The following is a 17,957-nucleotide window of genomic DNA, read 5'->3' as shown; positions in this document are numbered from 1 at the left end:
AGTTGAGAACGGAAACCGCTGGGGAGAATGGGCATCTCTTCTTTGCCCGACACATTAAAAACGATTAAATAAGATAAAAGCAGATACGCAAACGCGGTGATGCATGGCAGCCATTTTGCGCCAGAATGCTCACCACACATTAGGTGGAGAGGGAGAGACCAATTTTTTTTTAGTCAAATAAATCAGGGGATGATTAGGTGGCAGGTTGAGAGAGCCATGTTGGGAATTAAGCCAGGACACCAGGGAGCCCCCTACTCTGCAATGAGTGTCGTGGGGCCTTTAATGACCTCATTGAGCCTCAGTTTACCGTCTCATCCCGAAGATGGATTTGGAATTCTCCTTAACTGTGTTTCAGCAAATGGTTGCAGGGCTTGGGCTGACGGGTACTGCCGGAGCATTCCAGATTGGAGAGAAGAAACAAAAAACGGAGTTAAAGCATGAAAAATAACTAATAACCTGCCGTTCATCCTTACGCTTGCATTATAATGAGCATTGCCACCAGGCCTATTTAGCAAGCTCAGAACTGCTACCTGGTAGATTCCGGTGCTAACGTGGCTTCTGTGTCATGTGCGGCGAGGCTTCCGAATGTATTATGCAAAAAAAAAAAAAAAAATGTATCAGTTCTATTTTCAGCTGATTAAGAGCGCAATAGATTTGCCTGACTAATAGAGCTGTTGGAATGAAGAGTGACGAGTGATGGAAATCCGTTTAAAATGTGCTAATGAATAACCATAGCACCGATAAAGATATCACATGCAGGGTTCCGATGATGCGGATGAAAGCATTTCTTGTTGCCATGGCGTAAATGCCACAACTTAAACTGTGAATCTCAGGGCATTGCCAGCTGGTGATGCACCACGTTTTTATTTATTAATTTTTAACATGTTTTAAATGACACTATTTGTAATATCCGAGACTTAGCTTCACTGTGTGTGGTGGGAAATCTAGGCTGTATTTACTTTATGGTTTAGTGGGTCACATTCACCGTGGCAATGTATTGTTTCAGAGACATTCTTAGTGTCCACCAAGAGGCATTGTAGCCGTAGCTATGTTAGCATTGTGTTCTGGACAGCATGTGAACACACGCTCTTATCCAGAGCGACTTACACACCTTTTCACATGTACATTGCATCCATTCATACAGCTGGATATATACTGAAGCAATGCAGGTTGAGTACCTTGCCCAAGGGTACAACGGCAGTGTCCTGGCCGTGTCCGTTATCCTGGGAATCGAACCTGTGACCTCCCGGTTACAAGACCAACTCATGTGAATGTTTCTTACTCTCCGCTCACACCATGACTGCCCGCTCAGCAGGGGAACCAGTCCTCCATCACATCGTCATTTCTCTTTCATTACCTGTGGTGTTTCGCCTCTTTCATTTTTGAAGCATTTAATTAAAAGTGATTGACTGTGACAGAAACAATTCGTGGATGAAAAAAAAAGCCACAGTAAAGGCGGGGGGGGGGGGGGGGGGGGGGGGCTGACTGACCTATAGCTGAAACCTAATTTGATTAAAATTTCAATTGGAAGATGAATTTGTTTTATCTGCCGGCACTGCATACACTTACGAGGGAGGAAGTGGGGACTGTATTTGAAAGTTCTGTCCTTCGTTCCTCCAATTCTACAGGCGCGTTTAATGGAGAGGATGTGGAGGGTCTTTTCAAGGAACGGAACTGACTGTTCCTTTCAAGAAAAAAAAATTGCTTAGGACGGCTAAATGCTGCCTCCATTCCCTCTCCTGTGTGATTCATAAGCAAAATGGAAGCGGAAATGGGGGTTTTGTATCTTGGCCTGAATGTAACTGTGTGTAAGAGGAGAGGTAAAACTGAGGACAGGAAAAACTGAGGTGTGTTGAATCTTGGGCTGAAGATAAGTGTGTAAGAGGACTGGTAAAACTGAGGTGTGTGGAATCTTGGCATGAAGGTACCTGTGTGTAAGAAGACAGGTAAAACTGAGGTGTGTGGAATCTTGGCACGAAGGTACCTGTGTGTAAGAAGCAGGAACTGAGGTGGAATTTTGGCACGAGTACCTGTTTAGAGACAGTAAACTGAGGTGTGTAATTGCAGAAGACGGTAAGAGGACAGGTAAACGAGGTTGTGGAATCTTGGCATGAGACTGTGGTAAGATGACAGGTAAACTGAGTGTTGATCTGGCACGAAGTACCTGGTGTAGATGACAGTAAACTGAGGTGTGCTGACAGAAACTGTTTCCTGTTCCCCTGCAGACAGGTAGGAAGGAGAGGGGCGACCTGCTAAATGCCGCCATCGACAAGATGACCAAAAAAACCCGGGACCTGCGCCGACAGGTATGCCACCTTCGCCCACTCTCTACCCTTTAAAGTGCCCTGTCGTAAAAATGTCCGAACAGTACAGATGGTATTGAGATCATCACGATGCTTAATTCTGTGCCGATCCACGAAGAGTTATCAAGTGCTGCTATTCTCCTGGAGGCCGCGTCACATTCCTGGCCACATTATAATTTTAGAAAATAGCGCTGCGTGCAACTCTTTAATTGCATAATTATTTGAACGAAGCATGCTTTGGTGTGTAGGGGTTAACACTACCACGGGAGATTGAAAGAGAATATATAAAGTGTAAACATATAAAAACCAGCAGTTCATTCCATCTAGATGCGTATGAAAGTAGATCATTCTCTGTATCAAAAGCATTGACTCTTAGGTGCTTTCATTAGGCTTGGCAGTACTGATGCAAAATTAGAATACTGCAATTACTTTGTGCTGGAATATGTATGTCTTCATATTTAGATTGCATTACGTCCAAAATATTATTATTATATATCCAGAGCCACATGTACTGTATGCATACTCAAGGTTACAATAGACAATACTATAAAATAATTGAAGGACTATAAACCAACAGATGTGTATATTACTTGCACTGCACTGTCCATATGGCAGTTGCCTATACAGCTCTGATACACATCAGCACTGCCTACTTGTCCTTCTTGCAGATGGCCATACTGTAAACCAGTTTTAACAGGATATCAGCAGTTTTAACAGGGGCTCCTGGTTGGCTCTTGTGGTAAATATGCTTACCTTAAGGGCGGCAGTCACACATTTGAGCCTCTGCTATGTCATTAGCCGAGTGTGAATAAGAGCTGGCGGCAGTTGGGTTCACGTGGGGTCATCTTGTGATTGGGCAGCTTTGAGCCTGCCAGGTATCCTCAGGTGACCGGTACACTGTGTTGCCAGATTGTGCGGGAACCCGCCCAATTGGGCCACTTTTTTATGTTATTGTGTAGGGGGAAAAACGGCTTTTGGCGGGTTCACTGTTTTCAGATCTGGCAACACTGGCGGTACATTCAGATTCTACTTCATCAAACTGTTAAATCTTTTTAGCTTATATTTACTTTCCTTGGTATCCTTGAGACTTGATGTCTAAACACGGACAGCATAGGGAAGGTGTGTGTCATTTTAATTGCGATGTTAATTAAGCTGTCGTTGTCGTGTTTACCATTTTCATAGTTAGCGGAACCACTGATTTGATTTGCTCTCAGTAACACGCCATTGCGGTGCACCCAATTTAAATGTGTCCACGAAAAACAAAAAGTTTAAATAAACCTCATTAACAGTTTCATAAGAGTGTGACATGTGGTCACGTAGTCTGTACCTTCAATTCAAAACACTGTGTTAGGGATGCACTCTTTGCCGGCAGATCATATAAAAGAACCAATAACGTGGGTCACAGTTACTTTGTGAATATCCTGATCATAATTTTCCACCTTGGAAACTACTGTCAAATAAATGCGCTATTTTTGGGTAGCGGTTTACAACAACAACCACAGTTCCTGGATCTTTAGGGCAGGGCTTTCAGCCCTGGGGGCACAGAGGTACTGCTGTGAGCGCATTTTATCCCTAATGAAGTAACGGCGGGTACAGCTCCATTCTGAGCAGGACGGAGCAGGAAGGAACCACAATGTAGGTCAAAGAGAACGCACGGTATGTATTTGTGTGCAAGAATAAACGTTGGTACTTTCAGAGCACTCCGACAGAAGTCTTGTTTTTCCTTATTTGGACATGCGCTGTTCGTTCAACCTTCACAACTGCCTTTGTGACCAGACGTGTTTTAATAAGTGTTTTTAGGAACCCGTGGGCTTGCGGTTGCCCTCAGTGAAATATATGTCTCTCCCCTTTTAGTTTTTCTGCAGTACCGCTTAGCCAGTAATGTGTGAAATAGTAACTGTTCTGCTAACGACTGCATCAGATGAGGGGGGTAGAGTCCGATTGGGTTTTTATTTTGGACTGTAACACTAGTTCTAATGACACTGCATGTGAAGATCCTGCTGCTGCTGTGGGCCTAAATGTAATTGCTGACACTGCGTGGGAGTGCACGTTTTGTGCACCGCGCAGGACGCTTAATATTTGGCCCCATTTTCCTTAATCGTCCCAGATCACCTGTCCCATTATCATTCCTGTCTCGTCTTCTTCCTATATCTCTGTGAACTTGTGTCCATGTTATTTCTCCCTCTCTCTCTCTCTCTCTCTCTCTCTCTCTCTCTCTCTCTCTTTCTCTCTCTCTCTCTCTGTCTCTCTTTCTCTCTCTCTCTGTCTCTCTCTCTCCCCCCTCCCTCTCTCTCTCTCTCTCTCCCTCTCTCTCTCTCTCTCTCTGTCTCTCTTTCTCTCTCTCTCTCCCCCCTCTCTCTCTCAGTGTCTCTCTCTCTCTTTATCTCTCTGTCTCTCTCTCTCTCTCTCTCAGTGTCTCTCTCTCTCTTTATCTCTCTGGCGTGCGTGCAGACACACTCTCAAAGTGACTTGGGTATTATGATGTTATAATGAGACATTAAAAAACCTGTTAACAGATTTGCAATGGCCTGCATTTTTGGTCCTTTTAGGCCATTTATTTAATTATCCATCATAGTATTAAAACTCCTGGAAATGTTTATAGCTGTGTCTCTTGGGGTTTATGGTACAGTAAAGTGGTTTAAAAGAAATTAACAGTGTTTAATAGTCCTGGATTTTTCTGCAGGTTCAATCCCCCATTTTATATACCATTCCTACCTTATCTGTACCATTCTGTTTGTGAGTAAAAAAAAAAACTTTGCTTATTGTCATGCTAAAAACAGAGTTATGGCTTGTATGATATGCATTTTACTCAGTTGAAGATTCCCCAAGGTAAATTCACGTTGAAGGATCAGGGTAATTAAAAAAAAAAGATTTCCAGAAGCATTAGAAATATAACACTGCTCAAAATTATGCACATTTGTTTTTCACACACAGGATGTGCAATTATATTGCTAGCATTGCTATCAGTGGGTAGAGTAGAGATTATGTGACTATATTGGCAGAACACAAAACCGTCATACTGTAGATTTGTCACTTGTTGGCCATAAATAGACAGCATAGGTACAGTATGTTGGCAGTTTTCAGTGTTTACAAGGAATTTTTTTTCAGAAACTGCAGAAAAAAAAAAAACATTTTATGGACAGAAACATTTTACACAGTGAACCAAACCCCTGCAGTCCACACTCTTTCTCTTAATTAGTTCTGTAAATGTGACAGTAGCCCTAAAACAAAGTGGTTACTGCTTTTTAAATGCATAGACGACGGCGGCCATGATGACCCACGCGAGAACTTGCCTGGAGAGTTTTTGTTCTTGGCGCCCCTTCGTCCGTGACCCGTAACTCTGGATTCCTGCTCTGTTTCAGACGATTCCTCACGAAAAGCTAGCGGAGGTGAGCAGGGCAGTTCGCCTGCCGCAGTCCTGTCTGTAGATGCATTAACGAGCCTGAAAAAGCAACAGGGATTTCTGCAGAATAACCCCAGGCCTGCGCTACATTTTAAAGGACGCCAATTATCCAAGCCTAACGCTTTCAGAATGTTTTACTCTGATTTCGAACGCTGTAGAACTACGTTTATCCAACTAATCGCAAAAATAATCATCAAATTATGATGTTTGCATATTTGTATGCCAATTTTGAAAGTGACTAACATCATTTTATTAATCCTAATGCTATCCTTATGCAGACACCTTGTTGTGCAGTTCTTGATTATGTAATTATAAAAGCCTGGAATAGAAATTAAGTACTTGCATAGCAGCAGTAGCGTATACAGCACTAATATCTGAATCTTTTCAACCCCAACCCTACAGAACTGAAGGGTAGGCACACCCAACTGGAGCTCATGCAATGTTTGATTAATTCCTTATAGATTTACTTCCAAATGTCTTTGAGATATCAGAAGCTGATAAAGTGTCCTTGAGGACATAATGATAAAGGGAAGAGATGTGAAATGCGTAATGGTAGTCCTCCCGCTGTTCATAAGGGTGAATGAAATGCTTTAATTGGGACGAATTTGCTGAGGGTGCTAAGCTGATATCCTTAAAACGCCTTGCCTCCTGCAATCAGCATTCCCTTGATGCTCATCCATTTAAGATATTGGAAAAGTGCCATGTGTTCATATCCTCGTCAACCCATTTAACAAATGGCTCTGTCAACCAGTTCCTCGTGGTTTGTCTGGACGGGCTAGCTGGATTTAGGACCTGCATGCAGCAAAAAACTTTCAAGTATATCTTCTGTGAAGGGGAAAGAAAAAGTGTTTAAATCATTCAAAAATAAATTTTGATCATCGAATTGTGGTATGTTTTTTTTTTAATGGAACTTTGATTTTAGGGTAGATATTAGACTTTTCTTCTATTTTAATTAATTAAAAATAGTTTTTACTGTCTGGAATTTTTTTTGTTTTGTTTAAGTTAACAACACTGGGGACTGGTGTGTTTGAGGATCATGGTTAAATTAACCACCCATTTAAAAATGCAATTTAACCTGCATAATTCATCCTTTTCCTCGCAATGTGTATGCAGTTTCTTCCTGCATTAATGAACTGTTATCTCAGTGCCACACTACCCTGTTTTTTGCTGCAGTAAATTTCTTACTGTTCATTCAGGATGTTGATGGCCAAATAAATACGTACATGAGAATGCATATGGTGTACATGCACAGTACATGTACACATGTAAGCACGTCCGTGTATTATAACATCTTTTTCACTGTTATAACGGGGGGAAATGGGGGCGGTTATACAGAATATTTCGGTAAAATGGAGGTTTTCCTGTAGCAGTGAACACACAGGTTTTTCTGTAAGGCTGAACCATCTCCAGAGCCTTTTGCCTGGTCTACGGGTCTAAGGCTTCAATCCTTGGAGACTCCCAGGAAGCCCAGAAGACTCAGGAAGACCGGTGTGGGTAAATAAAGCACAGCTTGGATGGTCCTGTTCCATGGACAGCAACAGTTTAAGCCCAATCATAGGCAATTATTCTCAACCCAACAGGTGAATTCCAATTAATAATGGAGTGGGTCTTTATATAGGTGCCTTGTTCTTAAAGGAGAATAAGTGGTTGAGTCGTGCAGGAGTACCATGACTCCCCTTACCTCCTTTAAGCACCCTGGGGCCCTCAAAAGCGCGTCTCTAATGCCTCGGGGAAGGAACATTATATCTCTGAAGAGCCGCCCTACATCCTTTTAAAGCTTCAAAGAACATTGTGCACGCAAGCGAGGCAATTATTTATAACGGGTAATGTATTAAGTGTGTTGGTGAATCACAGCTTGCCTTCAAATAGCACCAGGACTTTTCATTCAGTGCAGCGTGTAGATATAGCCTCTGGCCTGTCTTCTACTAGCACATGCTGACGTGCTGTACTAGTAACTCTTTGTAAGGGAGCTGTATTTTGCATTTTTTTTTGTGTGTGTTTCAATAGTCAGATATGGACAGTCTGTGTGTGTGTGTGTGTGTGTGTGTGTATCTGTGCACATGTACATGTGTGCATACATTGCGTGTGAATGTGTGTGTTTGTGTGTGTGTGTGTGTGTCTAAAACCTAACACCTCTGGGAGCCCTGGCCACAGGTGCTTCCAACTTTGCCAATAACCCTCTGCTCTGCACCCCACCAGTGACCCTCTTGCACCTGTGAACAAACACCAAAACAAGCAGCACTGGCAGCAGAGTAGGGGGTCATCACAATGTGTGTGTGTGCGTGCGTGTGTGCGTGCGTGTGTGCATGCGTGCGTGCGTGCGTGTGTGTGTGTGCTCGTGCATGTGTGTGCTCGTGCGTGCGTGCGTGTGTGTGTGTGTGCTTGTTCTGTGAGTAGCAGGCTGCTGTAACGTGTTCCAGAGGTGTCAGTCAGACCTGTGGCTCAGACTCTGCCCTGTGAAACAGCCTGAAGAGTGAGCAAGGTCAGACGGGGCCTGAGCAGGGGCTGCTGTGGCACTGTTCTGTCCTTCATCAAAAATGCCTTTCTCACGGTGTGCAGATAACATCACTGCAATGGCTTAAAACTATAGCCGTTAATTTGGAAACTATGACTAACTACAGCTAACTTACTATGTATGTTTATTTACAGCATTTGTAAAATATGAAAACCTTACTTAACTAGCTGGTGAATTAAGAAACAGGCTTTACTAATATGTGAGCTGGATTTAAATATTTAAAGTGCATTTAAAATAAATGACTCAAGATGGAGAATGCGTTTTAGTTCAGATTCATTCTGTTGCCATGGACACTGTGGGGTCAGGGACGAGTGTGAAATTTGCGCCTCAAGCTGTTCCTACTGCTTACAGCAGTAAGGATGTCAGGAGGCATCTGTTCCTAATGAATGAGTGTGTTTTCTTTTCTTTTTTTTTCTTTTTTTTAAGAACGGTGCTTGTGCTACTACACTGCAGCTCAAATAAGCTATTCTGGTCCTTCTCAAGTTTTAGGTAATTTGGAGAACAAATATTTTATAGTGCGCGCAGCACCTTGGTTTTTTTATTGCGCCGTTTCTTATTAGAGCCTGCCGTTGCACACATTAAGAGTCAGCGGGCCGTCAGATTTTGTGGTCCGGTTTTTATCTTAGGGCCGCCCTTAGTCAGCACAAACGGGGCCCCAGGAACGCGGGCCAAAAGCGTGCTTCCTGATGCGTGCTGCACTCTGCCGTGATGCTTGGCCTCTCGCCAGACCATAGCATGCACTTTTGCAGTTACTCCCTGTTCTTTGTGCCTTTTTTTTTTTTGACTGAACCACCTATGCTGTGCTGTAGCTGTAGCTGTAGCTGTAGGGACATGGTGCACTTAAAGAGACAGTCCCCTACCCGAAGCGCTTCAAGTGAGCAGTCCCTCGATGTCACATGATACCGTCGGTCACAAAGAGTGGATTGATACAGTGTTTGTGATGCTGTGTAGTTCAACAATCCACATTCTGTGTTTTTGAATATAATTTTTTGCAGTATTTGAAAATTGACTGAATAATTCAATACTTTTTTTTTTGCATGTCTTTCAAATATGTAATATTTGAAAAGAAAAAAATGTCTGTTTAGTTCACAGCTCTACTTTGAATTAAAGGTGATTGGCAGAAAGGATCTCATGTTTTTCCAGATAGCTGTTATAATGTTCGAAGAGGTGCCTAATCTAAGTAAAAGCCCCTTTCTTTCAAAAAGCAGATTTGTTGAATTGATACTAATCAGATACCTTGAATATCAAGTCTTTCTGTTGTGCTGTGGTGAAAATATTTATAGTATTCCTTGCTTTATGTGTACTGTGTGTGTGATTTGCTTGTCTGCACATTATAATTAAATTATATTACATTTACACTGCTGTGATTTGCCAGTGTTGAATTATCATCTGAATAGATTGAGCCTGATGCTTACAAAACATCATAGAAGAAAAATAAAAAATCAAAGCCATATTTCATTTTTGAAGCATTGACTGCCTCATCAGTGCAACACTGGCTGTCTCATGAGTCACATTCTGTTGTTCCTGTTTCAAATTTTGCACAAACTTGGTCAATTTCTTGCAAGTTAGAGAACAGAAACAGGACCGTGGCAAACAAGCTTGCCACAGGCCACCGAAGTGGCTTTCCTAGGGGCCCTCCAGCACAGAGACACAGGGAGATGATGTTCCAACAGTCCAGATTTATTTACAAGGGTGGCAAGATGGTACAGCCAAATGAGCAGATGTAAAACAGTCATGACCGAGGCTCCTTTGTGTGGGTGGGGATGGCAGATTTAACCTGTGCGCACTGATTGCCTCACTACGCACAGGTGCAGCCACCCCTGTTCCTGGGTCCAATCAGCCTGGCCAATTATCCAATTCCTAACCAATTAGATAACTAGCCAGGTCTAATTAGCTTGACCCAGGACAGGTGTGGCTGCTTAAACCAGCCATCCCCACACCACAAGGACATTGTGTGTAATATTCCATAGGTAAGCTCTCATGAATGCATTTTAAATGACAGCAGGGGGACAGTGAAGCCATTCCGGAATTCTGCGCTGATGAACGTTCCGCTCCTGTTTTCCCCCTCCAGTTACGGAAAGCCGTGATGGACCACATTTCCGACTCCTTCCTGGAGACCAACGTGCCCCTCCTGGTCCTGATCGAGGCGGCCAAGAGCGGGAACGAGAAGGAGGTGAAGGAGTACGCGCAGGTCTTCCGCGAGCACGCCAACAAACTGGTGGAGGTAAGACGCTTTCGCACTGCGATTGTACCTGTACGTCATGGCTCTCCACATCTGTCCGTCAAATTATCCCCCTTACATCTGATTGGCTGCAGAATCCCTTGTGTGGATGAATGGATGTATGGATGGATAGATAGATAGATGGATAGGCAGATAGATAGATAGATAGATTGATTGATTGATTGATAGATGAATAGATAGTGAGTGACTGATTGTTTGATTGATTGATTGATAGATAGATAGATTTAGAAATGTTTTTAATAGGTATTTCCGAAGTAAGGTAAGTTTGCATCTATCTCCCTAAGCCTCAAAACAGTTACATAGTCTAGCTCTAGTACCACTGTATTGCCACACATGTGTGTGGCAAGGTGAAAAGTAGAGGCCATGATTATGAAACCATAGCAACACATTAATTCATAGCATACTGTAGCACCAAGGCCACAACGCGTGAGTCAGGAGTCTTGTTTTGTCTGATGTCTAAAGTGTGATTGTACAATAAGTGCAGCATCCTATTACTGCGTCCATTTCCCCAGAGCGAGAGGCGTACTGAGGATCATTTCTTATTGCTAACCGACGGGGGGAGGGAGACGTCTGCAAAGTGTTTACAGATTAAGCTCATATATCCATTTTAAATGTGAAAATGAAGATATTTTAAAATGGTAAATTGTTAAGGAAATGTATTGAGCTGAGTACACTTTTGCCTTTGAGATTCAGAAGATGTGCTTTTAGCATCATGACTCATCATGTTGCATTTGGAAGACTTTTGTGAATCTTCCGTATCTATTTCTTGTTAATTGTCCTCAGGAAATCTGCTTCAAATGTAGAATAAATGTTGCGTAGCAAACAGTATTTTTGGTTGTTTGAAGTAAGAAAACTGAGTTGAACTCAAATTAAAGGTACAGTAAACTTCACATAATAATGAAATGAAATGTTGAAAGCTTGAACTTTGAAATAAGTTAATGCGCAATTTAAGTGTCATGCACTACCACATGAACAACTATTTATACATTTTATACAACCATAAGATTATATAGATTTATATAATAGTTATGCGCATGAATGCTTAAAATATGGAATACTGTACAGTACATATTTCAATTACAAAGTTGCAGTCCGCACCATATTGTTGGCAACCTCAAGAAAACGAAGATCTGAGATGACAACACTGAAAGTTCAGTCATCACAAAGCAGTTGAAGCAAAATTATGAAGGCTATTATTCAACCACAATGTTACTCTTCAGTTTATTTGAGAGTGTGTACTGCATAGGCATACCGTGTTTAAACGTAATGATACAACAATGGCTCCTAAGCACTACTGAATCGGACTTCAGGTGTCCATAACATTTGTGCCAGGATATATTATCTGAGGGTGAGTGCATTGAGTAGGGTTCTGGACATCCGGCGATGGATGGAATGTAATTGAAACATCTCAGTTTGTGATGACCCAGGCCTTTGGACTGACTGCATAATCCTGTTCTACCAGAATTATTAGACAGTGGAGATATCTCAAGGGGCTGACTGTGTTGTGGTTTAGGAAAATGGACACATCACAGTGCCTCAAGGTACGTATGAGACCTATTTTTAGATCTCTCGTAAATAATCACGAGCCATTTTTTTCTGAATCTTCATCACTATGGTTTATTCTTGTGATATACAATTAGGAGGCACTGTGGTATCCTAAAGGCTATGGGGTGTGTACAACCCACCACATTAGTTCAGTCTTACCAGATAGCAATCAGGTGTTTAGATACATCTTCTGGAGTGTCAAAATTCCTCCCGGTAAGAGCAATCACTGTTGGCAGGTATGTATTAGGCTGTGGTTTATGGTGATTAAAATGTGATATACTACAGGTGGATCAATATCGTCGCAGGTCTGGGTAATAATTTGCAAGAAGGAAGCAAAGGCCAGCAGTTTTGTTTTGGTTTTATAGGCAGTTTTATCAATTAGTATTAGGGAGGAATTACACACGCTCAGCTCCACCACCAACGTGTCACTAACAGAATATAGGATTCCTCAACAGTCATCAGTTTTTTCAAATATATATATATATATATATATATATATATATATATATATATATAGTCATATTTTCAAAATGTGCTAGTTTGGTGTCCTTGACTACTTTGATATATAGCTAGTCATATAGAGTGCTCCACACAACCCACACATGTACACGTGCGCATGCACACACACACACACACACACACACACACACGAACACAAGCACATACGCACTGCTGTTTTATTTCATTTTTCTTTGCATAGAACCATATGGTAATACATAGTCCACATGTACATGACTGTGATCAGCTCAGTTCAATGGAGAAATGACAATACTTAATTTACTTTTTAATCAGAGAAATGTGTGTTACATCTGTAACATTTCTGCAGAAATTTCAGTTCCTAATTCCCCTTGGTGACTTGATCTCCCAATATCATAACTGTGAGCCATTTGAGGTTGGTCTGACTGTGAGCCTGCAGCTGGGAGTATGGAGTAAAAAGCTGCTTCCTGTGGTTTTGCCAGAGCAGCCAAATGCGTCTGTGCCCTACAGTTTACAGCACATTCTCTGCTCCAAGTTCACAATGACATTATGGCTAATCTCACTTTTACCGAATTACCTTTTATTGCTCTTTCAAAATGCGGCTTATTCTCAGCGTCTCCTCTGCCTAGCTTTAGTCCATCTCAGAGTCTTGGCTTGGCGGGAAGACATCTAATGTTAACTTAGAGATTGCACTTTGAATTCAAGAAAACTGTTAAGATTCATTTTGAAAGGCTTTGAAGTAACACTTTGAGCTTGACATTATCAGAGTGACTTAGTACATTACTCATATAACTGTCACAGCTGTGGTGTAAAATTGCTGTAGATATGCATAAGTTTATATATATATATATATGGGGCGTTGTTAGAGCATTTTTGCAGGTCCTGCCTCTGGCCCCAGGTTTGGTGCTGTATGTGTGTGTATGCATATGCTGATGTACTGAGCCAAGGCAATGGAAATTGCGTCACTGTCCAAATACTTACCGTCACTGTGTCACAGTGCAAATATTGGACAGAATTACTTACTTGACATTTTATTAATATGAACTTGATTGCAAATAATTACAATTCCCATACTGCCCAGGGCTTTTCAATTTTTTTATTATGGGACATCAAGCATATTACTCCCATTTTCGTTAATTGCTTTTATAAAAAGCAATTTATCAATTTAGTTTAATTAAAAATGAGCAACTTCACAACTGCTTGAGATTTTATGTATTAGGAATAGTTTTTCAACCTTTGGAACTGGAAAGTCCTTCCCTTCCACATTGTGTAATAATTCTAGGGGCCACTCCCTTTGCCAAATAGTGATATGTTAGGTTTCCAAGAAGTTTCCACCCAATAACATCAATTAAAGATGAAACTACTTCAAGCTTCAGTTGAACCATACCCCAGGTAGAATAATAATAATAATAATAATTGCTGTCTTTCATTCATGTTATCGTTGTTTCCTTATGTTTGTCAAATGGATATTTTTCCTGTTCATCACATTTAACTGATGATATCTAAGAGATTAGAGATAAGACACGCCCCCCCTGCACCATCAGCAAATTGGAATGAGCGGTTTGCCAGAACCAATAAACACCATCAGAGCTTTGAGTGACATTAAGCTGTGTTGCGTCGCAGCTTCCTGGGTGCTCAGATCAGCGATGGGTTCCTTTTACTGACAGTCATCCGCTAGTAAGTGTCACCTTTGCCACACGGTGCTTTTATTCAAGCGCTTGTTTATCTGTATTTTTCTTGTTGACTCTTGCCTCCAGTCAAAACTGTTTTGGACCAGTGCCACCTAACCTTTTTTTTTTTTGGTCATAAGGCTCTGAAAGCACAAGTGCGGCAGACAACTGTAATTTTGGCTTTTCTGTGGCCCTCTCTTGTGTCGGTGCGATTTTATTGCTTATTCCAGCAAGCAGAGTGGGCGTATCCTGGCAGAAGTGGAGCAGGGAAGTTTGAGCTGATGGGGATCAGAGACGAACTCTTCCCTGCACTGTGTTAATCTTGTTTCGGTTGTGCCTGAGTGAGCCTGCACTGAAAAAGAAGTCTGTCTTAAGCGTTTTAGTCTCGTAATCAGTCTTAAAATTTGATTTATTGTTTTTTTCTCTCAAGTGGAACATATAGGCGTCTTTTAAGTTTGCAGTTTGCTTGGGAAGTAAAACTATCTTACCGCATTTGCAAATGTTGAAATGTGTCAAACTGTTGTACCTCGCTGGCAATATTTTTGTCTTATTTAGCAAAAAAAAAGTTACAGAAATAAGATTTGAAGTCTTAAATATAAGACTAAAATTATTTTTGAGACAGACCAATTTTTTGTTTTTTTTTATTTAGCAGTGTGGCTTTACTGTATGTCAGAGGCTCTGGAAGCTCTCTCCCTGCAGAGGTAATGCTGAATGTAGAGGAGCACAGGGATTCAGCTGAGGCACAGGGCTTGTTTCCTGGGTTTTGGTTGCTGATGCTGCACCAGAAGCTCTCCACTAAGCACTTCTTTATTTATTTTAACCCGTTGCTCAATGGAGTGCTAGACCACACTTGACTTCCAATTAATCTTGTGTTTTTTTTTTTTTGCCCCCCACCCCCACCCCCACCCCCTCTGTTTTTGTCCGAGTGTGGAGTGCCCAGTCCTTATGTAATCGCTCATCACTAGACCCCCCCCCCCTCCGGCTATTGCTTCAGGAAAGCACAGGATCATCAACTCTGGCCCTCAAATCCAAATCCAGCCCTGGTTTTCTTTTCTCCCGGGTAATTAGTGCTACCGATTGGCCAGACTGTCTTCACACCTGACTCCCAGGCAAAGGGAGGGTGGAAAACCAGCAGTTCTCGGCCCTCGAGGACCGTGAGCTGCTGATCCCTGCTCTTCTGATCACATCGCATTTGAGAAGGGTGCTGAAGATTAAGGACTTCAATGAATTCAGACTGAAAGATATTATATAAAAATAGATATCTGTCTATTTTAATGCATATAAAAAGTAATAGTTGTATTTTATAATGAGTAATTATATGCCTCTCAGGTACAGTGGCCATATTTTATGGAAATAAGGGTTCAGACCCCATTTCTGCATTCGCATAAGTTGTATGAGGATATTTTCCGTGAGGTTAAATGCAAATCTTCCCCATTCCTGAGTTCATGGATCACGGGTCCCCTATTCCTCACCCTGCTTTGCCCATCAGTGAGACAGAAGAATTAATCACCCACCTCATTTATTTAATTGAACTATTTTAGGGCTTCAGATCGGTCCCTGCTCGCGAAAGCAAGTCCTGCTTCAAGGACACGGGCTGAACGGACTTCCTTTCAGTCGGCCTGGCAGGTAAAAAATACAAATTATAAAAACATTTATTCTCTATTTTCAGCCGCCAGTGTTTTTATTTATTTATTTATTTAATTGCTTACTTATTGTCTGAAAGTTTTGTTTGGAGGAAGGTAGGTGTTCGGGTAAACCGTGCCATTTTCGCAGACTGTATTTTAATAGGCACGAGGCCTTTTCCCCTCTCTGGATGGAGAACGTTCGGCGCGCTGCGTATCCAGGGAATTATAATAGACTTTGCCGATCGGTTGCTAGGGGCCATTGAATTGTGATGGATGGCAGAACATGAACTTATCTATTTGAGCAAAAAAAGAAGGAAAAAAAGGAAAAAAAGTAAATAGCGCATTTGCAGTTTCCATCTCTTGAAGGCCTGCTTTGATAGTGTTATACAGATGGCGTGAGTGTACAGGGGCAGACGGAGGAGAGGAAGAGGGAGAGAGGAGGATGCGTTATCTGTTTCGGTGCGTCGGTGCGCTGGTGTCTGATCCACGGCTCCTCCTCAGCAGGTGTTTCAGATGGGGACGGCAGACGCCGGGGGGGGCGGGGGGGGGGGGGGAGGGGGCTGGACTCAGGGGAACCCCCCAGGAGAGGAGATCATTAGCATATTCATCCAAACCAGCGCTCCGGAGAGGGGGAGAGACAGAGAAAGAGAGAGAAGGAGAGAGGCAGGGGAGAGAGTGTGTGTGAGAGTGAGAGGAAGATAGCACACATGCGCACACAGCTTGCACACGTACTAGCTAGCATGCATTGTATATAGCTGTATGTCTATATTCGTTATGCCAATGAGGCACTTTGAAAATGAATTAAGAGAGAGAGAGAGGGGAGAGAAAGAGAGAAAGACCCTGGGCTCCTCTAACATGCTGTATGGAGACAGGAGCTCCACTCATCAGCGTGTCTTTCAAAAATGATTTTATCCATCTTTTCAACCCATTCAGTGCTTTCAACTAAGAAGCACTAAGTTAACAGTTTGCCTACAAAAATTTTTGACGTTGATGGAGTTGTGGCCAATCAGTCACAGGTCACTGGTAGTCGCCTATATTTAATCAAATTTACTTTCCGTTAATTGCCTCCGGTTCATTACACATGCTATGTCCCCTTTTGCGCAAATCACATTCTGAAATCATAATTGTGTAAATTGGTGAATTAGGGAAATCAGCTTGATTTTAATGTGGACAGAATTTCATACATCAGACGTAATTATCAAACCTCATGAACTCAAATTCACCGTTTTGAGCTATACCTCAATGTAGCTTAGGTCATGGGGATGATATGGTTTGATGTGACTAAGTGGTGTAACAGCAGAAGGGATCTGCTGAACATCTTGGTTATACTGAAGATAGTTATCATGAAATGTAAAGAAATTTGAAGTTAAATTTCACAACCTGTTCCTCAAGTTTTTTTATGTCAAAAGTATGGAAGCTGTATATGGATAAGTGAAACACTGAAACAGCATGAAAATGTAGCCCTTATTTATTTATTTTTTTTCCAGACTAATATTCGCTTTCTCTCACAGGAGACCTGCCCCTGTTGTACATCTATAAATATGCATGCTTATATTTTATGGACTACGTGGGCTTCTTTTGACAGACATTCGCAGGAAAGCACTGCACACTTCAACTGAAAGCCTTGCACTGTAACTGCATTATGCGTGCTTCCAGATGTATATCTGAAAGTTATTCTGAGATATGCAGATTCTACACATATTACATTTTTTTTTTTTACACAATATGAATGCATGTGGGTACTTTCAGCAGGCTAGCAAGCATACCTCCGTGTGTGTGTACAGTAAGTGGATACGAGCAATGCTAAGTCCTCTGGCAGGTCATGGGGGAAGATGGGGGTGGTGGTGGATCAGCTGTAGCTCAAAGTATGCTCCAGTGGTCCTTGCTGCGGTTCAATTAGATTGTTGCAGTGAATTTACCTTGGGGCTTTAAAAAAAAACAATCGATTTTAGCTTTAAAAACGAACCACCCGCAAAGACACGTGCTCCCAAATTGCTTTTTTTTTGTAGGGGAAAAAAGTGTTGTCATGTGAGCTCATTGTTTAATTAATTATTCACTTAGCAGATTATTCATTTGTGTCCCGGGAACTGTAGAAATGGTACAAATATTTACAAATTCAGCAGCGCCAAGAATTATGTTACATAATTCTTGTTAACGTCAGGAAAGTTAAGCAAAAT

General features: G+C 41.8%; 1 protein-coding gene across 6 annotated transcripts in view; it reads left to right on the top strand.

Moving 5' to 3' along the window:
• The window catches only part of LOC135260066 (catenin alpha-2-like), a 313,250-nt gene that overhangs the window by 257,739 nt on the left and 37,554 nt on the right, over positions 1-17,957 (top strand). For all 6 annotated transcript variants that reach the window (XM_064345209.1, XM_064345208.1, XM_064345207.1 and 3 more), the window contains 2 exons: positions 2,226-2,306; positions 10,293-10,445. In XM_064345209.1, coding sequence (XP_064201279.1) covers positions 2,226-2,306; positions 10,293-10,445 — 234 coding nt within the window. The remainder of the gene's footprint in view (positions 1-2,225; positions 2,307-10,292; positions 10,446-17,957) is intronic.

This window comes from Anguilla rostrata, chromosome 7, assembly GCF_018555375.3.
Source record: "Anguilla rostrata isolate EN2019 chromosome 7, ASM1855537v3, whole genome shotgun sequence".
NCBI lineage: Eukaryota > Metazoa > Chordata > Actinopteri > Anguilliformes > Anguillidae > Anguilla > Anguilla rostrata.
Note: the sequence above shows the minus strand (reverse complement) of the source record. Positions and strands in the feature narration are given on the sequence as shown.